This window comes from Hyaloscypha bicolor, assembly GCF_002865645.1.
Source record: "Hyaloscypha bicolor E unplaced genomic scaffold K444scaffold_126, whole genome shotgun sequence".
NCBI lineage: Eukaryota > Fungi > Ascomycota > Leotiomycetes > Helotiales > Hyaloscyphaceae > Hyaloscypha > Hyaloscypha bicolor.
Window position 1 is genome coordinate 1,566,377 of NW_020194628.1, and position 25,680 is coordinate 1,592,056.

Genomic DNA, 25,680 nt, shown 5'->3' on the forward strand with positions numbered 1-25,680 from the left:
AGTATGATGAGAGGAGCAAGATATTTTTCGGTGCACACGCTAAAGCTGCCGGATGAGGAGTTTGATGAGGGTGCGAATAAGGGCTGGCATTTTAGGAATATATTTATTAATGAAGATAGATTTATGGGGTCGATTGAGGTGGTTATTAAGAGTATGTATCATAGAGAGCTTTTGGATATTGATGTCCTGTTTGGAATCAAAACTGGTTGTATCTTTTGGGAAATATGTGATGGAGCACTTGGAACGATGTACTGCCAGTAAGAAACCCCCGAGGCATTTCAGGCAAAACGAGGCAGACCCTATGTCGTAAAGGAAATTCATGTTCTGAAATCAAAGTCCTTGCCGCTCAAATGGGGAAATCGACGTATCTAAACGAGCGCCCTTTGTACACGATTCAACATAAATCCCGAGCTTCACTTGCTCACAGGGTTTGCTCCGCGAAATTTGTACCATTTGGGCCAGTTCTAATCCTCGAACTCCTTGACGCCCATGCCTCTATAATTTCATCGCTGCATATTGGTCGTGGTATTCGTTCATTTCATTTAAGGGTAAACTTCTGGCCAGCAATGACAGGAGCCGCTGCTGTTGATTTCGAATTTGCTTTGCCGCACATGGCGCATGCTGTAGATACATTAGTCATGCTAGCGATGATTTATTAAAAATAGAAGTCATACCATTTGCCTTGTAGGCGCATTTTTGACAATATGTTCGCCCTTGATCCACCTTTGTCTTGCAAGTGGTGCAGGAGCTCGAATATGATGCATAGGGATTTCTTGCTGCTTTTGATAACAACTTACTCTGCAAGTTGGTCAGTAAGTACAAGATAGGATTGAGGGGTGATAACTCGCCTTCCCAATGCCGTTGTTACCCAAAGTTGCGGAGGTCTTGGTCTTATCGGTCTTTGAGGATCCTGCAGGCGAGCCATAATACATCTCACTCTTCTTCTTGACACCTGGTGTTGCCAAAGTCGTCGATTTCGAGAGTTTCGCACATTTTGCGCAGACCATCTTTGTTGATGCTGGAGTTGATGTTGACGTGACGTCCTGTGGCGGGAGAAGGCTGAAGTTGACGTCGCCAAGACAAAACAGCGCTAGCAGGGGTGTTCAAAGGAACCGTTTTGGACATGAACTGCTGCAGGAGAAGTTAAGACGACTCTGCGACTAATTCTGACTTGGTCAATGGTTCTTGAATCACTTCCCTGTCGGTCCTCAATCAGATAACTCGTACCAAACTGGTAGCATCTGCCTGTGGAGCTGAATTGAAGTTTGCGTTGCCGCGCTTCGTATTGCCGTAGGATTGAGGCTGTGCCTGGGAGGCTTATTCTTCGACCTCAGGAACACCTCCCTACTTCCAAACACGAAACGATCGCCTACCAAGACGATCTCATAGAATCTCATCATTGAGTAGCTTTGGATGTTCGCGACAGAGCTTGCGCCGTCCTGAGAGCGACGATTCATAGCTGTCCGTCAGCATGGCTGGCAAGCCCCCGAACAACAGGAACGACCTCCTCCTCGACCTGAACGATGAGCAACCGATATACAAAGACGGCCAGCGGGCTCCTGTAAACGATGACGATCTGCTACGCGCATACACTGCCGACCACGACACCTCAAATCCCCGCCCCTCAATATCTTACGATGATTTCGTTGGGGCTGGTGAACCACATCCGGGAACAAAGAATCTACCTGGTGGGCCTGGAACAGTGCCGGGCTATGGAGCTGGTCCATACGCTTCTGGAAGTGCAGGAAGGACATATAGCCAGACGTCGGGGTTGAATAACTACCAACGTTATGCGGATGACCTGGATGACTTCCCTGAGGATGGAGGATCATACTATAATCAAGGAGGCGCGCTGCCTGGGGGTGGAGCCGGTATGTCGATGGGAGGGAAGCCTAGGAACCGAAATAGTGTGATGAGTATGGGAGGCGGCCTGATGGGAAGAGCAAAAAGCATGCTGGGGATGGGCCCGGAGTACTCGGAGATGGATCTTCCTTTGACTGAGCCAGGAGCCAGGTCACATACAGACGGTCCAGAAACGCCGAAAACACCTAAAAAGAGCTTCGACGTGGGCAAATTCAAGTTCGGATTCGGTAGAGGAAAACCAGACCCATCGACCCTGGGCCCTAGGATCATCCATCTCAACAATCCCCCAGCGAACAGTACGAATAAGTATGTGGACAATCACATATCTACGGCGAAGTATAACATCGCAACCTTTTTACCCAAATTCCTCCTAGAACAGTTCTCCAAATTTGCCAACATTTTCTTCTTATTTACTGCGGCTTTGCAACAGATACCCAACATTTCGCCTACGAACAAGTATACCACAATCGGTCCGTTGATTCTCGTCCTGTTGGTGTCTGCTGGTAAAGAGTTGATTGAGGATTACAAGAGAAAATCGTCAGACAAAACGCTGAATAATTCGAAGGCGCGAGTTCTGCGAGGATCATCATTTCAAGAGACAAAATGGATAAATGTTGCAGTCGGAGATATTGTGCGCGTTGAGTCTGAAGAGCCTTTCCCAGCCGACATTGTCCTGCTTGCGAGTTCGGAACCAGAAGGCCTTTGCTACATTGAAACGGCGAATCTTGATGGAGAAACGAATCTCAAGATCAAGCAAGCAATTCCAGAGACGTGTGTTATGGTTAGCTCAAGCGATCTGAGCAGACTTGGAGGAAAGCTGCGTTCAGAGCAGCCGAACAGCAGTCTCTATACGTACGAAGCTACTTTGACCGTAGCCGCTGGAGGTGGCGAGAAAGAACTTCCGCTCCAACCTGATCAGCTACTTCTTCGAGGAGCAACACTACGAAATACTCCCTGGATCCACGGTGTTGTTGTTTTTACTGGCCATGAGACTAAACTTATGCGGAACGCAACTGCGACCCCGATTAAGAGAACTGCCGTGGAGAGGCAACTCAACATTCTGGTGCTCCTGCTAGTTGGCATTCTCATAATCCTCAGTGTGATCAGCTCTATTGGCGATCTGATCGTACGAATCTACCACTCTTCGGAGTTGACTTACCTTGGCTATACTCTGTCAACGACTGCTTTGCAGAAGGTGCAACAATTCTGGGCAGACATCTTCACTTATTGGGTGCTTTATTCTGCTCTCGTGCCAATCTCGCTTTTCGTTACGATCGAAATTGTCAAGTACTGGCAGGCCATTCTCATCAACGATGATCTCGACATGTACTACGACAAGATGGATACCCCTGCTGTGTGCCGTACATCAAGCCTGGTGGAAGAACTGGGAATGGTCGAGTACATCTTTTCTGACAAGACAGGTACTCTGACTTGTAATCAGATGGAGTTCAAACAGTGTTCGATTGGAGGGATTCAATATGCAGAAGAGGTCCCGGAGGACCACCGTGCTACAATTCAAGATGGCATCGAGGTCGGAGTTCACGATTTCACCCGGCTGAAGGAGAACCTGCAAAACCACGAGTCAAGCGTTCTGATACACCATTTCTTGGCATTGCTGGCTACCTGTCATACAGTTATTCCCGAAAGAACTGATGAGAAAGGAGGAGCAATCAAATACCAAGCAGCCTCGCCAGATGAAGGGGCTTTGGTGGAGGGTGCTGTTATGATGGGGTACCAGTTTACGGCACGAAAGCCGAGGTCCGTTCAAATCACAGTCAAAGGTGAAGAATTCGAATACGAACTGTTGGCTGTTTGCGAATTCAACTCGACCAGGAAGCGGATGTCAACCATCTTCCGGTGTCCAGATGGGAAAATTAGATGCTATTGCAAGGGTGCTGATACTGTGATTCTTGAGAGATTGGGTGGCAATAATCCACATGTCGATATCACACTACAACATCTCGAAGAGTATGCGTCGGAAGGTCTTCGAACTCTTTGTCTTGCGATCCGCGAGATCCCAGAGCAAGAATTCCAAGAATGGTGGCAGGTTTTTGACAAAGCGCAAACTACCATCAGCGGTAATCGTGCAGAAGAGCTCGACAAAGCCGCGGAAATCTTGGAACGCGATTTCACTCTTCTTGGCGCAACAGCTATCGAGGATCGTCTTCAAGATGGTGTCCCGGAGACTATTCACACACTTCAAGAAGCCGGAATCAAGGTCTGGGTCCTGACTGGAGATCGTCAAGAGACCGCCATCAACATCGGCATGAGTTGCAAACTGATTAGCGAAGACATGACTCTCCTCATCGTCAACGAAGAAAATGCGGTGATGACCCGAGATAACATCCAAAAGAAACTAGACGCCATTCGCACGCAAGGTGATGGAACTATTGCCATGGACACTCTAGCTCTTGTGATCGACGGGAAATCGTTGACCTATGCCCTGGAGAAGGATTTGGAGAAGAATTTCTTGGACCTCGCTGTGATGTGCAAGGCAGTTATTTGCTGTCGAGTCTCGCCACTTCAGAAAGCCTTGGTCGTGAAGCTTGTTAAGCGTCATCTCAAAGCTATTCTTTTGGCAATCGGCGATGGCGCCAATGATGTATCCATGATTCAAGCTGCACATATTGGCGTGGGTATCAGCGGTATGGAAGGCCTTCAAGCTGCTCGAAGTGCGGATGTTTCCATCGGACAGTTCAGATATCTTCGCAAGTTGCTTCTAGTGCACGGCGCCTGGAGTTACCAAAGAGTCAGCAAGGTCGTTTTGTATTCTTTCTATAAGAATATCACCCTGTACATGACGCAGTTCTGGGTAAGTTAGCTGTCACAAAGTGCTCCGTTCAAGACTTACATGCGCAGTACTCCTTCCAAAACGCCTTCTCCGGAGAAGTTATCTATGAGTCCTGGACCCTTTCCTTCTACAATGTGTTCTTCACTGTCTTGCCACCTCTAGTGATGGGTATCTTCGATCAATTCATCTCAGCCAGATTATTGGATCGGTATCCTCAACTATATCAGATCGGACAGAAAAACACTTTCTTCAAGATGCACTCCTTCTTCTCATGGGTCGGCAACGGCTTTTACCACTCGCTCATACTCTACGTTACGTCCGAGTTCATTTGGTGGAACGATCTTCCCCAGAGTGATGGCAAGACTGCAGGACATTGGGTTTGGGGAACGGCACTGTATACCGCCGTTCTCGCAACAGTGCTGGGGAAAGCTGCACTGGTAACGAATATCTGGACCAAGTACCACGTCATCGCTATTCCTGGAAGTATGATAATTTGGATGGTATTCGTCGCCGTGTACGCAACAGTGGCGCCAAAGCTTGGATTTTCGACGGAATATCAGGGAGTCGTACCCAGGTTATTCCCAAGTCCGATCTTCTGGCTTCAAGTACTCGTCATCCCAATCCTTTGTCTGTCGAGAGATTTCGCATGGAAATAGTACGCCTTTCTGATGAGAGTCTTGGTTCTTTTGCTAACAGATTCTTTCAGCTCGAAACGAATGTACTACCCTCAAACATATCACCACATTCAAGAGATTCAGAAGTACAACATTCAAGATTACAGACCACGGTACGTCACGCCTCCAGTCTATTCTCCTTTTTAGTAACGACTAATGATCAATCTAGGATGGAGCAGTTCCAAAAGGCCATCCGTAAAGTGCGCCAAGTCCAGCGTATGCGAAAACAACGCGGCTACGCTTTCTCACAAGCTGACGAGTCTCAAACGCGCGTATTACAAGCTTACGATACCACACGAGAACGTGGCCGCTACGGAGAAATGGCGAGTTCGAGGCCGAAAGGGAGGTGATTTGTATGTATTGTATAGTTTTTCTTCTGGCAGAGGCTGGAATAGGGAAGTGCTGGCCATCAAGCTGTGAATTGCAGGTTGACTGCAAAGGGGAGAGTGTTTGGAAACTACATGCTTGGTTTTCGGCGAATGGAGATATGGGGTTGCTTAATGCGATGAGACTATTACCCCTCGTTCCTTCTGAACTATATGGATCAATTGATGTGTGCCCATGGCTCCGCCCGAGTGGGTGTTTTGTATGCTTCTCTGAGTGGTCCTTGCGAATTCGTTTCTACAGATCAGCTAGGAGGTGGCTTCGCGTTTGTTCCAGATTCTGCTTTGCACAACTATATGTTCTGTGATTAAACCCGAGTGCAACTAGGTTCAGAGATGAAGCGGGCAAAATTTCCGCCCATTTTTGATTCTTTCGCTTCTTATTACCGAACTCCTTGAAAGTTCATATAGTAGGCTGTCAAGTATGACCAGACGGTGTGATTTGAAGAACCGGTATTACGCCCGTCTCGTTCATTTGAGGGTTTCGCTGAATTTGGAACTTGTCCTCCAGCTTTTTATTTCTGCTGTCAAAACCGGCTTGACGACGCCAACAGGGATTGGCAAACAGAAACGTGTCAGGCGCCCAACAACTCCGATATTCGACCACCGAACTGTACCTCGGCTTTTTCTGCGAAAAGGATGTGAACTAGAGCAATAGGTACTCCGAGCTTCGTTTGATAGGTTGTAGGACGCGGAGTTATACAGGTTCGATCGGCTTGTAAAGCATCTTAACATTTTTACATACCCCTTCTAGCACGTGCAGAAATGGAACAGCGTTCTATTCAGGCTCAAGGTTGTACATCGAATTATCATGCCTGTGGCAAGGCCAAGCATTTCACCTCCGCCCAGAGAATCTGTGTGGCAATATCTTGCGACGCTCTAGACTCGAAACTCCTCGAGCCTCCAAAAAAAAAGAATCTTCCTTGCACCAGCAACCCCAAGCAAGGAACAGGCTCAGAAACATTACTATAAAAATCAATCAATCAATTAGTTTTCTCAGCCAAGCTGACAGAAACATCAAGCGGCCGTGAGAAGCTCCTGCTACAACGATGTGGCTGTCTTGGCATCCCGCCAAGCATAGGCACGTATCACCCCTGCCTGTAACACTGTAACACACCCCCAATGTCACCGCCCAGAAAATTTTAAACGCGCTTCCACCGCCAATCTTTCTGGGCAGGCTTGGCTGTCGCGGGAGGCACCCACATTTACGGTCCTCTGAATTTCTCCACCAGACGATTGATGTTCGCGAGAATAGACCACCGCATCCACGTCCTCTTGTCGATCCTCGTACCTGTTTGAGAGATTTGGCATGATGGGCGAGACTCGTGCGAAGTCTAAATTCTCGACCGAGACTCTTTTGTTCAATGGCATAAAGATGAGCAGCCTCCCCGACTTCTCCATCTCGGTAGCGGCGCTCACAGTTAATCTTGATACCCATTCAGTTCACTTGTTCTTCAGGAAGCTAGTCTTTCTCTCTCGTTCTTGCATTCTCTTCATCAATTACATCTCTCTCAACTTTCCCAGTTAATTCTTTTATCAAATATCGCCAAAATGCGTTACTCATCAACCCTCCTCTTTGCCACCTCGGCAGTCCTCGTCCTCTCCTCTCCCCTCCCCAAACCTTTGAACATCAACATGGGCGCCTACTCTCCAGCCTTGGTGTAAGCTTTCATTCCTTCTTACTAAGCTCTCATGCTTACATGCACCAGAGTCGGTGATGGAGCCATTGGATTCAAGGGCACGGAATCAGTCACGAACCTCATGAACACCCTCCAAGGTGCAGCCGCCAACTCAGCTTTCGCAAACGGCGCCGCCGCTCCTGCCGCCGCTGCCCCAGCAGCTGCCGAAGGTACCGTCGCGCAAGATCCGCAAGGTGCAGCGGTAACGCAGCTACTGGAGGGAATGGGCAAGAGTGTTGTCAACTCGAAGAGGGACCCCATTGATGAGGATGCGTATCATCTTAAGGCATTGAATGTAGAGATCGAGACGAGAAAGGTGGTTAGGGATACGGCTGATGATTTGGTGGATGAGGATTTGGAGTTGGATGAGGAGGATGAGTACAAGAGAGACATTGAAGAGCTTGAGGGTGAGGTATACCGTTTGGGAATCTGATCGCGGCGGAACTGTCGCTGACCGGTAATAGATTGAGGATGGGGATGTAGAGAAGAGAGATCTCACTGGCTTCAACGCGGCGCTGAACTTCGCAGCCGGTGCGCTGAAGTCTGGTCCTGAGGTTCAACTGGGTACTGGAGAGGGCGGATCGGGTGTTGGTATTACGCAGAAGGCGGGCGGCGCTACGACTGGGAATGGGACGGCTAGGGTTGGATAGATGGAGTTTCTGGGTTCTCATCATCTCCAAACTTTCATTTCAAACCCAAAATTAAATTCACGTCCAGATGCCAATCCAAACCTTCCGTTGAGTTCAAATCACGTCTCTTTTCCTGCATCCTCGCCCCAAAAACTTATCGAAATCCCTCCCCTCCCAACACCCTTCATCCCAGGCAGAATCCAAACAACAGCCTCCTTCCCACCTTCATCACTGACCCTCACCGTCCCACCCTCCACAAACCCCAATTTCTCAGCAACGCGGTTACTCGGCACATTCTTCTCATCGGGCCATGTGCAGATGTCACGAATCCCGATCTCGTCTCGAAGCGCGCGAAGGAATTCAGCTGCTGCCTCCGTCGCATACCCTTTCCCAATAAACTCCTCTTTGAGCGCCCATCCAATGTCTGGATATATCTCTCTAGACCTCTGAGCCAGTGTCACTGCGCCTACCAACTCCTCGGGGTGCGAAGTGAGGGAAATGAGGTAGATCAACTCGCGGTCGAGTTTAATAGGAGATGTGATGCGTGTAGCGTCATGCAATGCATCCAATTGCTCTTTTGTGCGGATTCCATAGTCGCCCATTTGGGACCAGGCGGTCGCGTTGTTGAGGCAGGATAGCATGCAGGCGTAATGTGCGGGGTTGGAGCGTGAGAAGAGGATTAGGGTTAGGCGGGGTGTGTAGAGGGTTGAGGGGACTTTGGGAGCTGAATTGGATTCCATACTTAAAGGGATATGGATGAGAGGTGAGGGAGATGAATGGGATGGTTTGAGATGTGAAGTTAAGCAGGGGAGGATAGTGGAGAAGGGAAGTGGGGCCGAGTGGGTAGTGCTGACCCCTCGTTACGAGGCGAGTGAACTTATTTATAAGGATTCGTGATCAAGATATATATGGTATGTGTTTTTGGGAGTATAAGTGGGTGATTTTAAGCTGTTTGTTGATTATTTTCGCGTTGGTATGGTACGGCAGGCAAGAGGTACTTCGAGGAGGTGTACGCAAAGCTCGCAGAAAGGTCAAAGATGGGGATTTGAGATATACTTGACAGATATCAGTAGAAATTCAATCAAGTTGCTTTTGCTAGGCCAGGGCAGCTGTTATCCAAATTACCTAACTCAACATAAGCTAAGCATTTAATACTAAGATGTTCCAATTTTTGAGCATGTTTTATATTCACAATAGAGATTCAATCACGAAACATTACTGCCAAGTGAACATGACGATAAAGTGCTAAATAAACAAAATAGCAGTAACCACTCCAATGACTTCTTTTCAACAGACTTCTCTCGAATATCAGAGCAGCAGGCTTACACTCTGTCTATAAATCCCTCTATTCTTTCCTTTCGCGTTCCCTCGTTCCCTCTCAAACCATGCCAACCTTCCCTAGCGTACAAGCTAAAACAACTTAATATTATACACAATGTAGAAACTAAGACAAGATTCTGACTTCTAAAGTAACAAACAAGACAACCGCCACAGAAATGGTCTTCTGTTCCAACTGCGGCGAACACCATTCCGGACTAATGAGTTGTCCACGCTGCAGTTTCGAGAGCGGCAACTATCGCAGCAAAGCCACAATGCCTTTGGCTACCAAGGTTCTCTCGCCAGGCTGCAAATCGATAATCCATATAACAGGGTAAGCGATTGGATCGATAGGTTGCAGACGGGATATGACGAGTTTGGTGGTCGGATTCAGGGTGGTAGGGGCGGACGTGGAGGTGGTGGGTATCATGGGGGATATTTTGGGGGGGGGGGGGGGCCTCATTATCCATCCATGTGGTAGGTAGATGGAGAGGGTGGAGGAAAGAGCGACGTATGCATGCGTAAGTCTGGCTTTACAGAAAATAGAAGATAAAGTATAACTGATAACTGGACAAGACGGCAGAGAGCGCCAATTTCAGATAACAAATAGCCACTTTAAATTAACAGACTCCTCTCGAGTATCACAGAACCAAAGCTCACTTTCTGTGTATAAATTTCTCCCCCTTTCTCTCTTTCTTTCTCTCCCTTCCTATTCTCCCCTTCCTATTCTCCCCTTCCTATTCTCCCCTTCCTATTCTCCCCTTCCTATTCTCCCCTTCCTATTCTCCCCTTCCACTCAAACAGACCATCACGCATTCCTCAGCATAGAAGCCAAATATATCATACCATTATAAAAAACCAAGCCAAACTCCGCCTTCCGAATGAACACACAAAAAAAGAGCGCCTCTCTGCTCCGCCTGCCGCCAGGGTTATATAGAACTCGGAGGCTATCCCTCCTTTAGCTTCAACACCATGCAACCCTACCACGAAATCCACACTCCCTATGGCTAGCAAGTGACGGCGCCTTCGCCACTGGACATTTCGAGCAACAGGGTGAATTAGCTGGATCGATAGGTTGGAGCCGAGGTATGGTCAGTTCTGGTATCTCGTCGGACGACCTAAGGGTCACGGTGGGAAGGGATGCTATCATCAGTCTATGTGGTAGATGACCCTTGAACCTATGCTAGAGAGGGTGAAAGAGATGCGAGACGTATGCCTAGCTTTATTGAGAAAATTTAATTATATATATATATATATAAGATGTAAGATATAAAACATGAAATCTCGTGTCACTTGAAGAATAGAAATCGATGATTAAACCAATGTATATTATCTCGAGACGACGTTCTTGCATAGAACCCCCTCGACCTCACTGTCTTCTGAAGGATATTAATGAAGATTGAGTCACTACCAGATATGTAATGATATCTGAATATCTTGAAAGACACGTCCTCCTTCCCCTTTCCCCTTTTTTGTCGTCGAGAACGAATAGCAAAAACTTATCTAAAGCGCGAACTTGAAGCATGTTGATAGACAAATAATCTAATTCTTCGTCTGTTTGGAGGTGGGGAGATAGATATGTATGTATATATGTCATCGCCATTGCCGGAAGGCTTGGTTTGGATGACGTGAGGCCACGCGGCTGCATGCGTGTAAAAGAGAAAACGCATTTTTTTTCTGGCTCTTTATAATATTGACGTGCTCCCTTTAGATATCTATAGTTGACACGTTTTTTGGGGGGGGGTTTCATTAGAAATCTGGAGATGGAACCGAGAAACAGCTGCTGTGTGGACTTTGTCGTGTCGGCATTGGCAGGTTTAGGAAGACGGTCTGGGCCGTCCCCACAGGGTGAAACCAACGTGGAGGACTTGAGTGTTTGACTTGGTAAAAGGAGGCAAATGGAGACCTTGAAAAACGATGTATTCGCGATTGAAATAGAGGTAATGTGAACCTTGTTGGTGTTAGGTAACAGTCACCACTGCGCGGTGGTTGAGTTTTCGGCTCCATGTCCGCATTCCGATTTCTAGGCTGCGGGTCTCCGCAATTTGCATGCCCCGCAGCGTTTCGCAAGGAAAGACATTATTCAACGGCACTTGCTCGAGACGTGTTCCAGAAGCTTGTATACGATCCGTCGATCAGTTTCCACTAAACTCATAGCTCGATCGTGCATCGAAGAGAGGAAAAGAGCGCGCCCCGAATACAAGATGACTTGACGCAACGAAACTGGAAAGTCTAGACCCCCTATCAACTTTCACATGTCTCCCTTTCCTCTCGAAACAAGCCTCGCATCCTCCCCCCGAAAAGTTTGAGGGAATCTTACACAGAAGGTTTATTATTCACGATATGTCATGTTTCAGGATACGGTTAGCACGACGGCCAAGAATCTCCAAACTTACCCTCTCTTGATTCACTGCCCGCAAAATAAACTTCCGGGACTTTATTGCGCCCCCACGTCTGCAGTGGAACCTCCCCAAGGCAGATGGATGCGGAGGGGAATACCCAGCGGGTTGACGTTCCGCTTCCGAACCCTCGCATCCGAACGTCGAGTCTTGAATCAGACAGACAGACAGACAGACAGAGTTCGGGCGAGGAGTGTCATATCAGACGTCAGGAAGACAGAGTCAGCGAGCCATCTCGAGAGCTGTGCACACGAAACACTCCCTACTGGTATGGGGAGGCCGCTTGCCTTGATTTCGTGCAGTAGCGTGCTTTCCCTCATCTGCCAATGAGCGCTGCTCCCAAGCAGAGTGTGGTTGGAGCATGGCTGCGCAGCCGCTCTCCCTATCCGGCAGAATCGTGGCCGTGGCCGTGGCAGAACCCACCCCACGGGTAACCTGCGAGGGAGGGAGGAAGCCTGTTGATCTAAGGCTTAATGTTGGGCGGATGCGGCATCAGGCTTCCCCTCTTCGCATCTCCTAAGAGGGAGATCCCGCGATCACCCGTCGTCATAGCTTTATGTGAAGCGGCCAATCGCGGGCGGCGGAGATATCTATCGAGGTACCGAGCGCGGTGCCAGCGCCCAGGTGTGGACCGTGTGCAGCAGCGGAAAGGGACCCCCAAAATATCTACACTCCGTACTTTGTCTACGGAGTATATTGGTCAATGCCGCTCACAGCCGTCTGTGAGCACTCTCGGCGCAATCGAGGGGGAGATTTCCCAGGGTGACGGCGGCGGCGTCTTCGGATTGCCTCTTTTGTGGACTTGTGCCTGCATCGTTGGCCGTGGGGGGGTCTCCATCAGACGGGGCGACAGATTCGGCGACGCGGGAGGAGGACAAGGGGGGACGAGGGGTGGACGAGGGGGACCAGGGGGAGCACAAGGTGCGGCCAATGCTCGGTGGACTGCAGGTGTAGAGTACTGTACTGTAACTCGTAATACTAAATGCAGTAAGAGAGTGAAGGATCACGATGCTGATGAACGGGTCCTCCTGCCTCGCTGTGAACACTGAACAGCTTCCTTCGTGCGATCGTATCGTATCGTAACTGCAGACGGAGGTGATGAAAGCCGTGATTGGCAGCTGGGCAGCTGGGCAGGCACATGGCAACCTGGCTGGCTGGCTGACTGACTCGTCTCGTCAAACATGGCCCGTTGGAGACGACGAAGCAGTGCTTGGCGGGCCCGGCGGGGCTGGAGACGGACAGAGATGAGCACCGACGTGGGGGTCGTGATCCAGATGCCGCAATGAGTACCTTGCTGGTGCGTAATAGCGACACGCAGAGGGGCACGACAGGTGCGAGGATCGAGAACGTGTTGGATCATGACCTGAATGAGAAGGGTGGAGACGCCGGTTGCTCCATCAAATATCCGGCGCGGTGGTGCAATACCATGTTGTGAGGGGCCGACGATACTGTGCTCTTGTATAATATCTCGCCGTGCCCGTTGGATGCAGCACGGGGCCTGAACGCAATTCTTCGTTGAATAGCATCATTTTGCAGACTACTGACTCTTACGCCCGGAGCACGACATCGTCACTGAAAATCTCTTCCACAGCCCCGCAAGAACGACGACCAGCCGCATTCCGCCATCGATCACACCTCAGCGGTCAGCACAGCTCAACTAAGTCTGCTGAAGGCTGAGAGCGCGGCCGAAGTGAGACGAGGAGTCTTCAAAAGAACGCCGTTGGCCACCACCAAAGGGCTCGCTTCCTGCAAACTTCTTCCGCCAGCAACAAACACACTTCGCCTTCGCTTCGCCCTCGCCTTCGCCTCACCTCCTGGATCGTCCAGTTACTTACTGCTACCTTAGCTCTATCATCTCCCTACCCGCCCTTAGCAAAAACCTCCGAGGCCTATCCGGATAACAAGCTCCTCAAGAGCCCGCAGCCAACCCAGCCAACCGCAGCCAACCAGCACCTCGTCGTCCTTCACAACATCTCACGACAATCTCCCTCCGCTCTCCGCTCTCGGCCCCGGGCGTGCAATTTACATCTACTTCCAGGATAGACCGGCCACCCAAACGCGGTGCATCCATTTGGCAGAGGTGGTTGTATCACTTTGCAGGGGCCGTTGGCCGTTATCGCAGCAGCGCGCCAGCCTCGGAGTCACCCGTATCTGGAGAATTTCTTGTCATTTCTCACATCCGCGACAACCATCACAAGACCCAGGCCCTCCTGACCCCGATCACGGTCGCGCCTGAGTATACATCAAGCCAGCCCCTCCGCTGGCTCTCTTCTTCAGTTTTGTATTCAATTATCGCACGCGAAATCAATTGAAAAGGATTGATATTGCCAACTCGCCAAGCTGGCTCAGTCACGCCCCCCACCAGTGCGCACCCACTATGCGGGCAGCTCCCCGCCACCGTTGTCGCCGCGGATCCATTCCGAGAAGGAGAAGAGGCATCACTCGAGGAGGAAATCAGGGAGGGAATTCGTGGTTGTCACAGAGAAGAAACCCTCGTCCAGACCCGCGCCGCTGCCTCACAGAAGTACCCCTCAGTCCGTGACGAAAGGCGGGCGCGGCTGGAGCAGCAGCGGGAGAAGTTCGAGCCGTCACAGGAGCGAAAGGGAACGGGATCGGGATCGGGATCGGGAACGTGATGAGGATCACAGCGGTCGGGACAGTGGCGAGTCCTTCCCGCAATACTGGTACGTCAAGACTCATCCTTTTTCCATGCAGCTAGGAGAGATTGGCACTCGATCGTGGAGACATCCCCAGGAACCCCAAAACCCAAGAAAGGACCCCCCACTGTGGGGTGCAGATTTTGGAATGCAGGCTGACGAATAGCACAGCATGACGTGTGAAAAGCAATTCCTCCCTGCCAACAACACATACCTTTATTGCTCAGAGGGGTAAGCTCCCCTGCTTTCTCACCCCACCACTCATGGGGGCCTATCTTCAGACCGTTAACCCCACCACACCCTCGTGCAAACCATCCAACTAACGTATCTCTGCCCGCAGCTGCCGCCTTCACGATCAAGCACCCCCACAGCCCCTACGAATGAACAGTTACCCCGCCTCCTACACGCCGTCATCTCCACCACTTACACCCTACACAAGACAATACACGTCGGGGTCTGCTGCAGCGACCCCCTCCCACGAAGAAGGACCAGACATCATCCCTCGCTTCTCACCCACACAATCACGACCACGTTCCTACTTCAGCTCGGACCCGTACCCCCAATCCTACCAAGCGCCGGCCTACTCGGCCTCGCCCCCACAAGCATATGCGAATTCGGGATCCAGCACGGCCCTGGCATCGCTCCGTGAGCTTGCGACTGCTCTCCCGCGAACGGGCTCCAGCCGACGCGAGCCGGAATCCCCTCCGAAGAGCAGCGCCAGCTCGATAAATCGGACCGGCAGTGGGGTGTGGAACTACATCCCTTTCGCGGGCTCGAAGGCCGCGACCCCCACTCCGAGCGCGACGCCCGGGAACTCGTACACGAATGGGTCGCACACGTATACCACGTCGCAGAGCTATGGGGGCGGGTACTATGCAACGAATGGGTATGCTGGCAGGAGCAGAGAAGATCTCTATTCGTATGGAAAGAGCCATGGCACGGCCGCTGGAGGATATGGTAGCACAGGAGGTATGGGCATGGATCGTCCTCTTCCGCCGCGATCTGGGCCGAGTGGTTACGGACATCGGCCGAAGAGTATCGATCTTGTGACGCCGTTTTCGAACCATCATTGATCTGTAAGACCCACGAAGGGCATTCTCCGTCTGTGGGTGCATTGTTGTCCTCTGGATATACGACTGTGGTGTCGATAGTGTACTTTTGTTTTGGGTGGCATATTGCATCGGGTGCGCAGGGCATGGACTAGGATGGGAATTTGCATAGAAGGACCGGCGTTCAGTCTGGCATCGAACGGAGGGCCTGGAGCCCAGTGGACAACAGAACAGAACAGCAACAGTCCCAGGAGTCTTGGACATATTTTCCACTCATATCTTCCCCACATATACATTTAAAAGTCATTTACGTAGTAATATATACCCTTCAACTGCCCCCTTCCTCTTGTGCCGTGTGTTTCTTCTCCCAGATCATTGGCCTAGTTGTCTTCTATTATTATTTCCCCCCGCCTTTTCACCTAGTCTAGTGTCATATCTTCTTCGCCTGCCGTTCTAGTCTCTCCTTTCTCTATTCCCAAGCAACCTTCCTTACCCCCCTCCATCTCTTACACAAAAAACCTGTAACCAAGCACAATCCCCAATCCACCCCCAAAGACTCCAAGCACCCGATGCCCCTCCAAGGGCCCAGCTGCGCCAGTGCTTGTCTGTTTCGCAGGCACCGCACTTGTACTCATACCCGTGACCAAAGCCACACTCCGCGTCCCTGAGCTCGACGTCCTCGTTTCCGAAGAAGTTATCGTCGTCATCGTCACCTCCGAGCCCAAAGCCTCACCCGTCGTCGCAGCCCTCCCTGCCTCGTTCGTCGTCATCGTCGTCGTCTCCGCAGAAGCAGTCTTCCCACTCTCCAGAGTGCCGAAAACCGGATTCGTCGCCGCGACAGCCGGACACGTCCCCATGCTCGCCACGCTGATCGTCGCCTCGGGGATGTAGTACGGGAGCGGGACCGGGACCGCCCGCGTGGAGTCCGTCCCGTTGCAGCTTTCGCCCACGCACGAGGCGTAGGCGGAGAGGTAGGCGCAGATGCAGGGTTGCGTGTTCAGGGGACAGTCGGAGGAGGTGGCGATGATGGAGAGCGCGCATTCTTTCTGTGTTTGTTCGGTTAGAGAGGGGGGGAGATGGCGGATTGGGGGGAAGGGGGGAAGGAAAGCGAGGGGATGTACGGCACAGGTGGGGATTCCGTTTATCGTCTGGCTTCTGATCAGAGTCGGGAGAGCGAGGAGGATGATGATGTGGCGATACATTTTTGATATTCTAGCACCTTTGGATCGAAACCAAAAAAGCCCAAAAGGAAATAGAAAAGGAAAGATGAAGAGTAAATAATTTTCCGCTTGGAAAGTGCAGCTCTATGATGAAAGCCCAGAAGTTCTTAGCTAGCCAAGCTTGGGTAGAGAATTGCCTGCCCCGTTGGAAGAAGTAGTTTAGGGTCACGATCAAGAGATTCATCACTTCGATTCTCGAACCGCAGCATCCTTTCTTGGTCTCGTCTTGCACGTCCCGACCTTGGACTCGCATCAAAAATCAAAAATAAGAGTCTTGGAGCCATTTTCGATCTCGCAACTGGCTGGCTCGTGAGACAAGTTACTTCTGATACAGAGCAAGCGCAAGCCAAGATTGTTTAACCTTACTTTCACGGGCGTGCGGAGGGCGGGGTGAAACGTTTGCATTGCTCGGCTTCTTGGCGAACGAGGTTTGGGAATGGGGATGGAGACCGAGCATGGGTTATCTATCTACTTTGCCATGCTTGCCTTGCTTGCCTCGTTAAGCTGCGTTTAGCTGCCATACAGAAAACGAATGATTTCCTTTTTGCATAAATCCCTTGAAAGGTTGCTGTTGATTTCAAGTCGTACCCTTTTCGGGCGACGCGAAAAGAGGGGGGTCGATTGGGGCTCGCGCGCTCGAAAGATAAAGTCGATCTGCTTGTGATGGGTGGCAATATTGCGCTTGGCTGAACGGGATATTCTTCCCTTATTGGTCTTTCATACTTCGGGATAATCTTTGTGAAATAACTTTACTCGCCTGGTGGAATAGCCACTATTCACGCTATCCTGCACCTTCCTTTAAGCTATGAATTCGACGGTTTCAGCGCTATGATGTTGACTCTTCGCGTTCGGAGCGGGAAGTTAGTTGCACTTCTGTACTTCAGGGTATTCCAGGGCTTTAGCGAATACCGCAATTCTTATCACAGCTTTCCTGGGAGCAGAGACTGGAGTCTGTCTAAGGAAGTTCTGAGACCTTGGATACCTTTAAAATTCTTGTTATACGACGGGAATGTTAGGCCATACGAGGGAGCATTTGGGATTCCATCTATCGAATCAAAGGCTGGAGTATTGTTACGCTCCATATTGTGTTAGCTGGTGTGAAGTTGGAAGCGGGACGATGCGAGAGATCTTGTAGATCTTCGAACAGTTCGGCAGGGGAATTTCTCGAAGCGAGATTGCATGCTCTCCCCTTTTCAGAATGGCAGGTCATCTCATAAAACTTTCTTGATATAAATATAACGTTTTAACTATTATGTACATTTCACTTCACTTTACACCTAACCAAGTCAATTATTCAAGCTCCGCTGGTGGGGGTCAAAACGTACTTGACCTGTCGTAACTATTAATTCACGCCTGAACAATAGGACTAATGGATTTCCTCTCTGCATTATTGTACCAGTTCTTCTCTCAACTCCACCGACAGCACGGCTACTTGTGTAAAGAGCGCGTTTTAGTTCTTGTTCCGTTCTCGAAGAAGATACGTTCCTAAAACTTGGGCTCTAAAAGTGAATACGCTGCGAGACTTCTTTTGCGGGAATTGAGCCAGAGAGCATTTTCGATGTTTGTAAGCAGGCTATACATGTCTTGGCATTCAACAATTGAGTGTATGACTGTGGTGCTGTCATATTTCCGATTTGGTGAATTTGTGACCGTTTTGAGGGGATGTGAGTGAGGAAGAGGATCGCAGGTTCCATGGAGAATTGCAAGTGTGACAAGAAATTCTAGTTCTAAGCGTGATGGAAGGTTCTAATCAGGTCCAATATCCTCCGAGCTACAGTCACCACCAACTCATATTAAGCGAAACCCCTTTTCTCACAAAAAGCTGGGTGGAGCACGTTCACAACTAACCACATTCCGGCTATTTTACTATGAAAATGTCCGAGTACAATCCTTAATTGGATTATTGCCCTTAATCCTATAGATTATAATAAACCTAGGGAAGCGTGGTCGTAAAGTTACGAGGGGGTAAAGCATAATGTTTTGGCCTACTGTAGTACCACTTTTATACCAAAATTCGCTTATTTCTCACATGGATCCAGGTCGTCGCAATTCACGAATTAATTAGAAAAGAGCCTCTTATTTCTAGCATACTTGGAATTGTAAAAAAGTTTAATTTTATATAGTTTAATACAAATCATATTTATTAGGGAAGTGCACGCGTTGTGGGCGTTGTGGTATTTCGCCGCAGAATGGGCAAAATAGCTGTTTTTGGTGGGGTTCAAGAAAGGGGTCTAATATTAGTTGGCTTGTACTGTAGGGGCTGGAGGAAGCGCCCCCAGTCGGGCAATTGATTCTGTCGCCACGTGTCTATGCCTGCATTCGAGCGGCCCGCTAGCGAGCCATCATATCAGGTCGTAACGCAGAACTGCCTCCGTGTGATGTTATTGTTCAATTGGCAACAATGGGCAATCTCTGCGAATATTGCCGGCAAATTCCCTTTTCCTCTCTTAGGTGTCCTACTGCAGTTGAGATCCGTGAAGTCCGTCATGCACAGAGGAATAGGCTACCGAGTTTCCGCAACCTACATTTCCGCACCAGCCTCACCAAAGGCGCTAATAGCAAGTCTACGGAAACATCTGTGCCTCTCGGACCTGTTGCCAGGATTCTCCGTTATGTCGGACCGTGTGAGCTTTGCCACCTATTTGGCACTATCATTAAGCAACGAGGGACCAGATACTTGTACGACAGACCTATGCCCGAGGACGACGACAACCTTTGGATCGAAGCATCTATCGATAGGGAGTATTATGCCTATATCAGCGAGTCCATTAGGGACATCGGTTCAAGTTCACCTGATGGCCTGACCTTATTACGACGACTTAGCTTGAGAGTTCTTTACAAGAAGGACACGGTCGTTGACGACGTGCTTATCGAGAACTGGAAGTCCCTGGCATTCTACAATAAGGTACTACAGATCTGCCATCCCGATGACTTTGCGCCATCTAGCCATCCTCAAGCAAGGATACAGGCAGAGCACGAGTCGAATTCCTCGAGAATGCTGTTTCGAGGCAGAATGCGACCAGATGTCGTCGACCTAGATCTTTTACGTCAGTGGATGAGAATTTGTGAAACAGACCACGACATTACTTGTTGCTCTGACGAAGAGTTCTCAATTAACAATCCTCGGTGAGTGGCAATAAATGCATGTAGGGTGATTGTCCCAATACTGACAGATATTAGAGCGACCTCTGTCAAACTCATCCGTTTCATCGACGTTGATAAAAATTGTCTTTGCATCTTGCGAGATGTTGATCTTACGAAGCTACCCAACAGATATGCTGCTCTGAGCTATGTCTGGGGAAATGCGGTGCAGGTCAAACTCGGCGGATACAACGAGATGAGTCTGCAAGTCAAAGACTCCTTATTAAAATTCAAACTACCACAAACAATTTCAGATGCCATACACCTAACTCGACTGTTGGCCATCAAATTTTTGTGGGTTGACGTCCTCTGCATTTGCCAGGGCCAGACCGACTTTGACCTCAGAGACAGACAAGATCAACTAAACAACATGGGAAACATATACCACCAGGCTTCATTGACTATTATTGCAGCTTGTGGTGATAATGCAAACGCTGGTTTGTCGGGCCTCCATCCTTATACGCGAAACTTTCATCAAAAGTCGGTAACTGTTATTCCGCCCAACGAAGACCGTGACGATCCTGGCTTAGCTGTCGTTTCGACCTGCAATCACTGTCCGGTGTGGACTGGCTTCGAAGCCATTCATAAACCTGATGACGACGAAATCGATGTGAGTATATGGGCTACACGCACATGGACAGTACAAGAGCGTTGCTTATCTCGTCGTTGTCTTGTCTTCACCAAAGGGCAAGTGTTTTGGGTATGTGACGGAGCTATCTTCTGCGAGGAATCCCATTTCGAACCACCAAAAATCTATGAGCGAGATTCTACTGATACGCCCCTACGTATAGAGCTATGGAAACAGAGGGGCACTACACTGGCTTTCAAAACCATCGATGGACCATTATCCAGGTTGACTACTACTCGCCAGACGTTCTAGCAAAAATACAGCAGGCTGGTGGAATCTTATTCCAACACGCAGATGTCCTTCCCTGGAGACGTCTTTGATGCTTTTCAGGGTATTGCGGAAGCTTTGGGTCGCATCTCCGGCGAGCAATTCCATTGGGGCCATCCCAAATCTCGCTTCAGCGTTTCCTTGGCATGGAGCTCTCCCGCAGTGTGGGCTCCGATAAGCTCGATAAGCGACGATTAGATAATCGCGCTAATTTTTCGATAATCGATAATCGACCATCGATTACGATAATTATCGAACTAAGGCCTTGGCAATACTATACGCGATATAAATATCCGGAATATGGCGGAAATGATTTAGCCTTAAGACGATATCATTTCTTTTCCACCGTACTCCGGGTATTTATATCGCGTAACCGGGATATCGCGTAACCGGGACATCACCGGGACCCACTATTATTAATAGATTTAGTACTGTAAAGGCGGTCTAAGGCCTGTAAATATAGCGTATTGGCCCTGTAGCGGCCCTGTAGTGGCCCTGTAGTATTGCCAAGGCCCTGGGACCCACTATTATCGATGGAATTATCGATGGGCTCGCTCAATGGCTGGCGGGCCCACTTTTATCGATGGAATTATCGATGGGCTCGCTTAATGGCTGGCTGGGCCCACTTTTATCGATGATTATCGAGGTGATGGGGCTCGCTTAAGGGCTGGCTGGGCCCACTTTTATCGATGGAATTATCGATAACTGGATTAAATACTAGCTAGTCTACGTTATATAATAGACTATTAAATAAAAAGTTAAAAAGTCTAATAGTATAGTAATAATAGTATACTTTTATACTAATCTTAATACTAATCGGTTTATAATTGAACTAGAAAGCCGTAATAGGGCTCGTTTAATGGCTGGGCCCACTTTTATCGACGATAATTATCGATATCGATCGTTTATCGATCGCTTAGCCGATAACGATTACTAATCGATAATTTCGATCGATAATTTATCGGAGCCCACACTGCTCTCCCGCATATTACTACAAGCTGCATCGCCGCACCGAGAAGACAACTCTCCCGCTAACCTCGTTGAAAACACACGTCAATCTGCCAAGTTGGTCGTGGATGGGCTGGATGGGTCCGGTTAACGTTAGTGTTGGGGACGATAAATTAGAAACGTGAGTGTGCATTTCACAATTCTCTATTCCACTGGGCCTGGATCTTATCTGTACCTAACACATTTTCATGATAGTGAAACTCTCAACTTCTTGTGTTTCTCGCACCAGAGTTACCCTATTCGTATTGTTCCAATCGCTGGTAGGAATAGATTGGACGAACAATACTCTGGCACGCCGATCGAAAAGCCGGATTCTGGCAGAAAGAAGGGAACGCTACTTAGTCGGGACGAAAATGGCGGTAACATCACCTGGAATGACATTCAAAAGCATCATCCAGACTTAACAGAGTCTAGACTAAGAACTGTGCCGGATGGACATGTTCTTTTTTTCTGGGCTTCTTCAGCATTCCTCATCGTCGAAAGACCCGAACATACTGGCTCGGAAGCCGAGAACATCGCAATTTATGGCTCACCAATATTGCCGCCTGAATCATCGAGCATAGATGAGGCGAACGGAATCGTGAAGACGCCCAGGGCAGCTGTGAAGTCGACAGGGGGGCTTTTAGTGGGGACCGTGGACAGGATGGACCAAGAACACTGGAATTCATTGCCAAGCCCCTCGGGCCTCCAAGAATTTGTTGTCATCGGGCGAAAGGAGGTTCAAGAGATGGCAGAAGTCTACCCGCCCTATGTTGTAGCCTTGCAGATCCGTTGGGAGAACGGTATTGCTTATCGGGTGAATATCGCCGAGTTCAAGGAATTGGACTGGATAAAGGCCCAGCCGACCTGGAAAATGTTCCCACTCATGTAGAGTGTTTTCTTACTGATCTAGACGATGATGACTCTTCTAGACAAGCCCGCGAGACTGCTAATTAGTCATCGTTTGGAGCAAGCATAGTGATGCTGGGCAAGACTTCCGCACCCAGCTCCGGTTCGGGGTTTTGGAGGTCGTTCTTGGACTTTCTCTTGGTCTCGTCTCTTTACAATTTCGGAGCGATCCTGCTCATTGGAGTTCTTCTCGTCTGAAGTCCTTGGCTTCCTTGGAAGTTGCATATGATGTCGACGTATGGTTCTTGCAACGTTGAAAAATGCCTTTTCAACATTGATACCGCGCTTTTTGCCGAAGCATCCACAAACTCGCAGCCTAGTGTATCTGCCAGACCAAACCCGCCTTGTGTCAAAACTTTGCGTTCAGTTATATGCTCGCAATTGTGTCTGACCAACATGATTGGGGAATGGTGTGGGTTTCCGGTCATTGCAGTTCCTGCAGTGCCGCTTCTCGCGCCCTTTTCACCAGTTTGTGGTACCTCCGAATACGATTAAAGGTAGACCAATTGGTGATAGAATAAACCAGTACGAAGCCTTCGGCATCCCTGATCCACTGGTCTCGGAGTGCGCCGCCCTGTGCTTGGTAAGACCTATCGACCATCAGGGCTTCTAGCATGCACATTAGACCATCTATGACCACTGGCTTTTGGTATAAATTTTCAATGATCGGGTCTTTGGGTTAGGCAGAATGATTAAGGGCTAACTGGAGGATGTGTCAGTAACTAACCAAAAATGAAATGGAATGAATGACCTGAGTTGCGAGTTTCCTCTTTCCCACGCCTTTGTCTCCCAACAACACTACTTTATACAGTGCCAGCTTGCTGTAGAAAGAAGGTCCCCGGGAGGGCAGGGATAGAATGAGTAGACTTCAAGAATGAAGTGGGATATTTGACTGTTGTTCCTTAGAGGTCTGTTCAAGGCCATTTGTCGCTTGATTTTCGTCTTGCGTAATGTAATCATATTCTCGAAGCGTGTCCCATTCTTTGTTCGGAATGTCATCCAAATATAAAGGTGAGGCTATTGCTGAGACCATAGAGATCTGTGGCAGACTTAAGCCAGAAAATATGGACTAATCAGAGTGAGGACTAGATAAATGAAGTAATTACAACTCAAGTGAGCTTCCTTCAAATATCTTAGAACGCAAGCCTTACTCTCACTAGCTATAAATTTGTCCCTTCCTTTTCCTCCTCTTTCCCTCCCCATAACTATATTATCACATTCCTTACTGGGAAATTTAGAAATAATAGTAGCTTAGACAGAATTTCAACTTATAAAACGAACAAATGAATAAACACAAAACGCATCCTTGCCGCAATTGCCGCAAGAGCAATTCCCTTAACCCATAACTTAGCAGGTGTCCCCACTGTGGCTACGACAGCCAGTAGCCCTTCAACGGCTCATTATCGCACGCCAATCCTAACACGAAGAAAATCCGGTTCTGTTCGGAAAGGTGAGCAGAGCTGCTTTACCGGCAATTAAGGGTGAGTTCTGGTGAGTATGGGTGAGTCGAAGGTGAGTTGATAGATCACGCTTAGGGGATCCGCTTCTGGCTCATTCGAGAATCGGCTATAGTTTCTATATTATCTATATATAGACTTTTATAGACCCTACTACCTGTAGCATAGCCACATCTCTGAGCCTATCAAGATATCGTGACAGTAGCCGTTCTCGGTCCCCTACCACATTTATTAAGGGTCCTTATAGGAGCCGATTTGGTTCCCCTTTTTAACCGAAGGGGCCTCGCTTAATGCCCCTCTCAACTTCTCCTCAACTCCCTTCAAACAACCCAACTCGCATACGAGTGTACGACTTCAATTTTCTAAGAGCTTTATTAAAGGTACTTCTCTTCGATCAAATACACCGTCGCCGAGATGAGTCTGCCTATATACGTCCACGAAAGCACGCCTGCTCTTCTTAAGCTGCGGGGGCGTGCCGATGCGGCCTGATCCTGCACGGTGCCTTGTCAAACAGAAGCACCGGGGCGTTCTATTCCCCTTACATACTACAAGTTCGCTCCTGGGAAGACTAGTGCCTCGTCTTGCATAAATAGTAGAATATAGAAGGAGCTGGGAGCCTAGACGCTAACGGACATTGGACTCGTAGCACCGTTTTTAGTTAGCTACTGTGCCTACTAACTGCCACGGGATCCATGTAACGGCGGTATCATATCAAGCAGGATCCATCAAGAGGTTTGGCAGATTCATGCAGATCCTAGCAAGGCAGAATCGCACCAATGTTAGTACCTAAACAGTACTGGCGAAGGATCAGCTGGGTAAAGACATGCAGTGGTTTTGGGAGATTCATGCAGATCCTAGCAAGGAACTGCACCAACGTCACGTATGGTATCACGTGCATACTACTCAACTACTCAAGAATATTCTAGAGTAGTTGAGTAGAGTATGAGTAGTGAGAAAAAAACTTGAGTAGAATATGAGTAGGGCCCACTACTCTACTCTACTCAACTCATTTCCCACACTGGGATCACTTCTCAAAGTCGGAAAAGCAAATACCACGTAAGTGAGCATAGTTCAAGTTTGCTTCAAGAGAGAGTGCTGATCTGCTTTCAAGCTAGGAGAGCCATCTTAGTAGAAATGATGTAGAAATCTTTCTCAAATATCGAGCAGAACATCTTCCGGAGTATGAGGCCGAAGCCAGCGCATGCAACGCATTTGCTAGTCAAATCATTATCAATGGTATGATTACACATGGTTGGAGTTACCGCAAGCTTGTAGCAACCCAAAGCGACCTCACCGACTACATAAGACAGTACAAAAATCTCGATCAACTGGCGTACGAAATGGAAGCAATCACACAACCTCTCAGATACTCGGGAGCGGTGGAAGACTCGGGTGGCCCACGGCTGGCGCAGGATTTTGAGCCAGACATATCAACTATGATACAACTGTCGCCGTGGCTAGACGAGCAAGATATATCAACCATAATGGTTTTGGCACCCATGTCCAGGGAACTAGACATATTAGATATGATGTGGCTATCACCTGACCCCGAGGAACAAGATATATCAGCCATGATGCGACTATCACCAATGCCTGGGGAAAAAGATATATTGACGATGATACAGCCATT

The 25,680-nt window shown here is 48.9% G+C and overlaps 9 protein-coding genes across 9 annotated transcripts; 5 read left to right on the plus strand and 4 right to left on the minus strand.

Annotated features, from left to right (window-relative positions):
• Positions 1–194: 194 nt before the first annotated feature.
• On the minus strand, positions 195–1,027 carry K444DRAFT_655230 (cript family protein). The gene is made up of 3 exons (XM_024885995.1): positions 849–1,027; positions 675–798; positions 195–621 (listed from the first exon to the last, which is right to left on the minus strand). Exons 1-3 carry the CDS (start codon positions 1,005–1,007, stop codon positions 539–541), a joined length of 366 nt encoding a protein of 121 aa, XP_024732029.1. The 5' UTR covers positions 1,008–1,027; the 3' UTR covers positions 195–538.
• A 444-nt stretch (positions 1,028–1,471) lies between these two features.
• Positions 1,472–5,678, plus strand: K444DRAFT_633979 (P-type ATPase-like protein; the record flags this gene model as incomplete). Its single annotated transcript, XM_024883682.1, has 4 exons — positions 1,472–4,675; positions 4,723–5,309; positions 5,361–5,441; positions 5,498–5,678. 4 exons carry the CDS (start codon positions 1,472–1,474, stop codon positions 5,676–5,678), a joined length of 4,053 nt encoding a protein of 1,350 aa, XP_024732030.1.
• A 1,532-nt stretch (positions 5,679–7,210) lies between these two features.
• K444DRAFT_617580 (uncharacterized protein) lies at positions 7,211–7,904 on the plus strand. The gene is made up of 2 exons (XM_024881158.1): positions 7,211–7,372; positions 7,421–7,904. Exons 1-2 carry the CDS (start codon positions 7,263–7,265, stop codon positions 7,821–7,823), a joined length of 513 nt encoding a protein of 170 aa, XP_024732031.1. The 5' UTR covers positions 7,211–7,262; the 3' UTR covers positions 7,824–7,904.
• On the minus strand, positions 7,887–8,793 carry K444DRAFT_617581 (acyl-CoA N-acyltransferase). Its single transcript, XM_024881159.1, has one exon. It carries the CDS (start codon positions 8,757–8,759, stop codon positions 8,139–8,141), a length of 621 nt encoding a protein of 206 aa, XP_024732032.1. The 5' UTR covers positions 8,760–8,793; the 3' UTR covers positions 7,887–8,138.
• A 4,224-nt stretch (positions 8,794–13,017) lies between these two features.
• Positions 13,018–15,778, plus strand: K444DRAFT_655232 (uncharacterized protein; the record flags this gene model as incomplete). The annotated part of the gene is made up of 4 exons (XM_024885996.1): positions 13,018–13,032; positions 14,085–14,419; positions 14,564–14,623; positions 14,733–15,778. 4 exons carry the CDS (start codon positions 13,018–13,020, stop codon positions 15,463–15,465), a joined length of 1,143 nt encoding a protein of 380 aa, XP_024732033.1. The 3' UTR covers positions 15,466–15,778.
• Positions 15,779–15,885: 107 nt separating this feature from the next.
• K444DRAFT_617584 (uncharacterized protein) lies at positions 15,886–16,775 on the minus strand. The gene has a single exon (XM_024881160.1). The coding sequence runs from the start codon at positions 16,641–16,643 to the stop codon at positions 15,948–15,950; it is 696 nt and encodes a 231-aa protein (XP_024732034.1). The 5' UTR covers positions 16,644–16,775; the 3' UTR covers positions 15,886–15,947.
• A 3,160-nt stretch (positions 16,776–19,935) lies between these two features.
• On the plus strand, positions 19,936–20,244 carry K444DRAFT_485795 (heterokaryon incompatibility; the record flags this gene model as incomplete). The annotated part of the gene is made up of 1 exon (XM_024873103.1): positions 19,936–20,244. A coding segment is annotated over one exon (309 nt), but the record flags the coding sequence as incomplete, so codon positions are not given.
• Positions 20,245–21,782: 1,538 nt separating this feature from the next.
• K444DRAFT_633984 (uncharacterized protein) lies at positions 21,783–22,576 on the plus strand (the record flags this gene model as incomplete). The annotated part of the gene is made up of 2 exons (XM_024883683.1): positions 21,783–21,826; positions 21,901–22,576. 2 exons carry the CDS (start codon positions 21,783–21,785, stop codon positions 22,574–22,576), a joined length of 720 nt encoding a protein of 239 aa, XP_024732036.1.
• Positions 22,577–22,661: 85 nt separating this feature from the next.
• On the minus strand, positions 22,662–23,413 carry K444DRAFT_696789 (uncharacterized protein; the record flags this gene model as incomplete). The annotated part of the gene is made up of 2 exons (XM_024887911.1): positions 22,662–23,265; positions 23,317–23,413. Coding segments are annotated over 2 exons (345 nt in total), but the record flags the coding sequence as incomplete, so codon positions are not given.
• Positions 23,414–25,680: the final 2,267 nt, after the last annotated feature.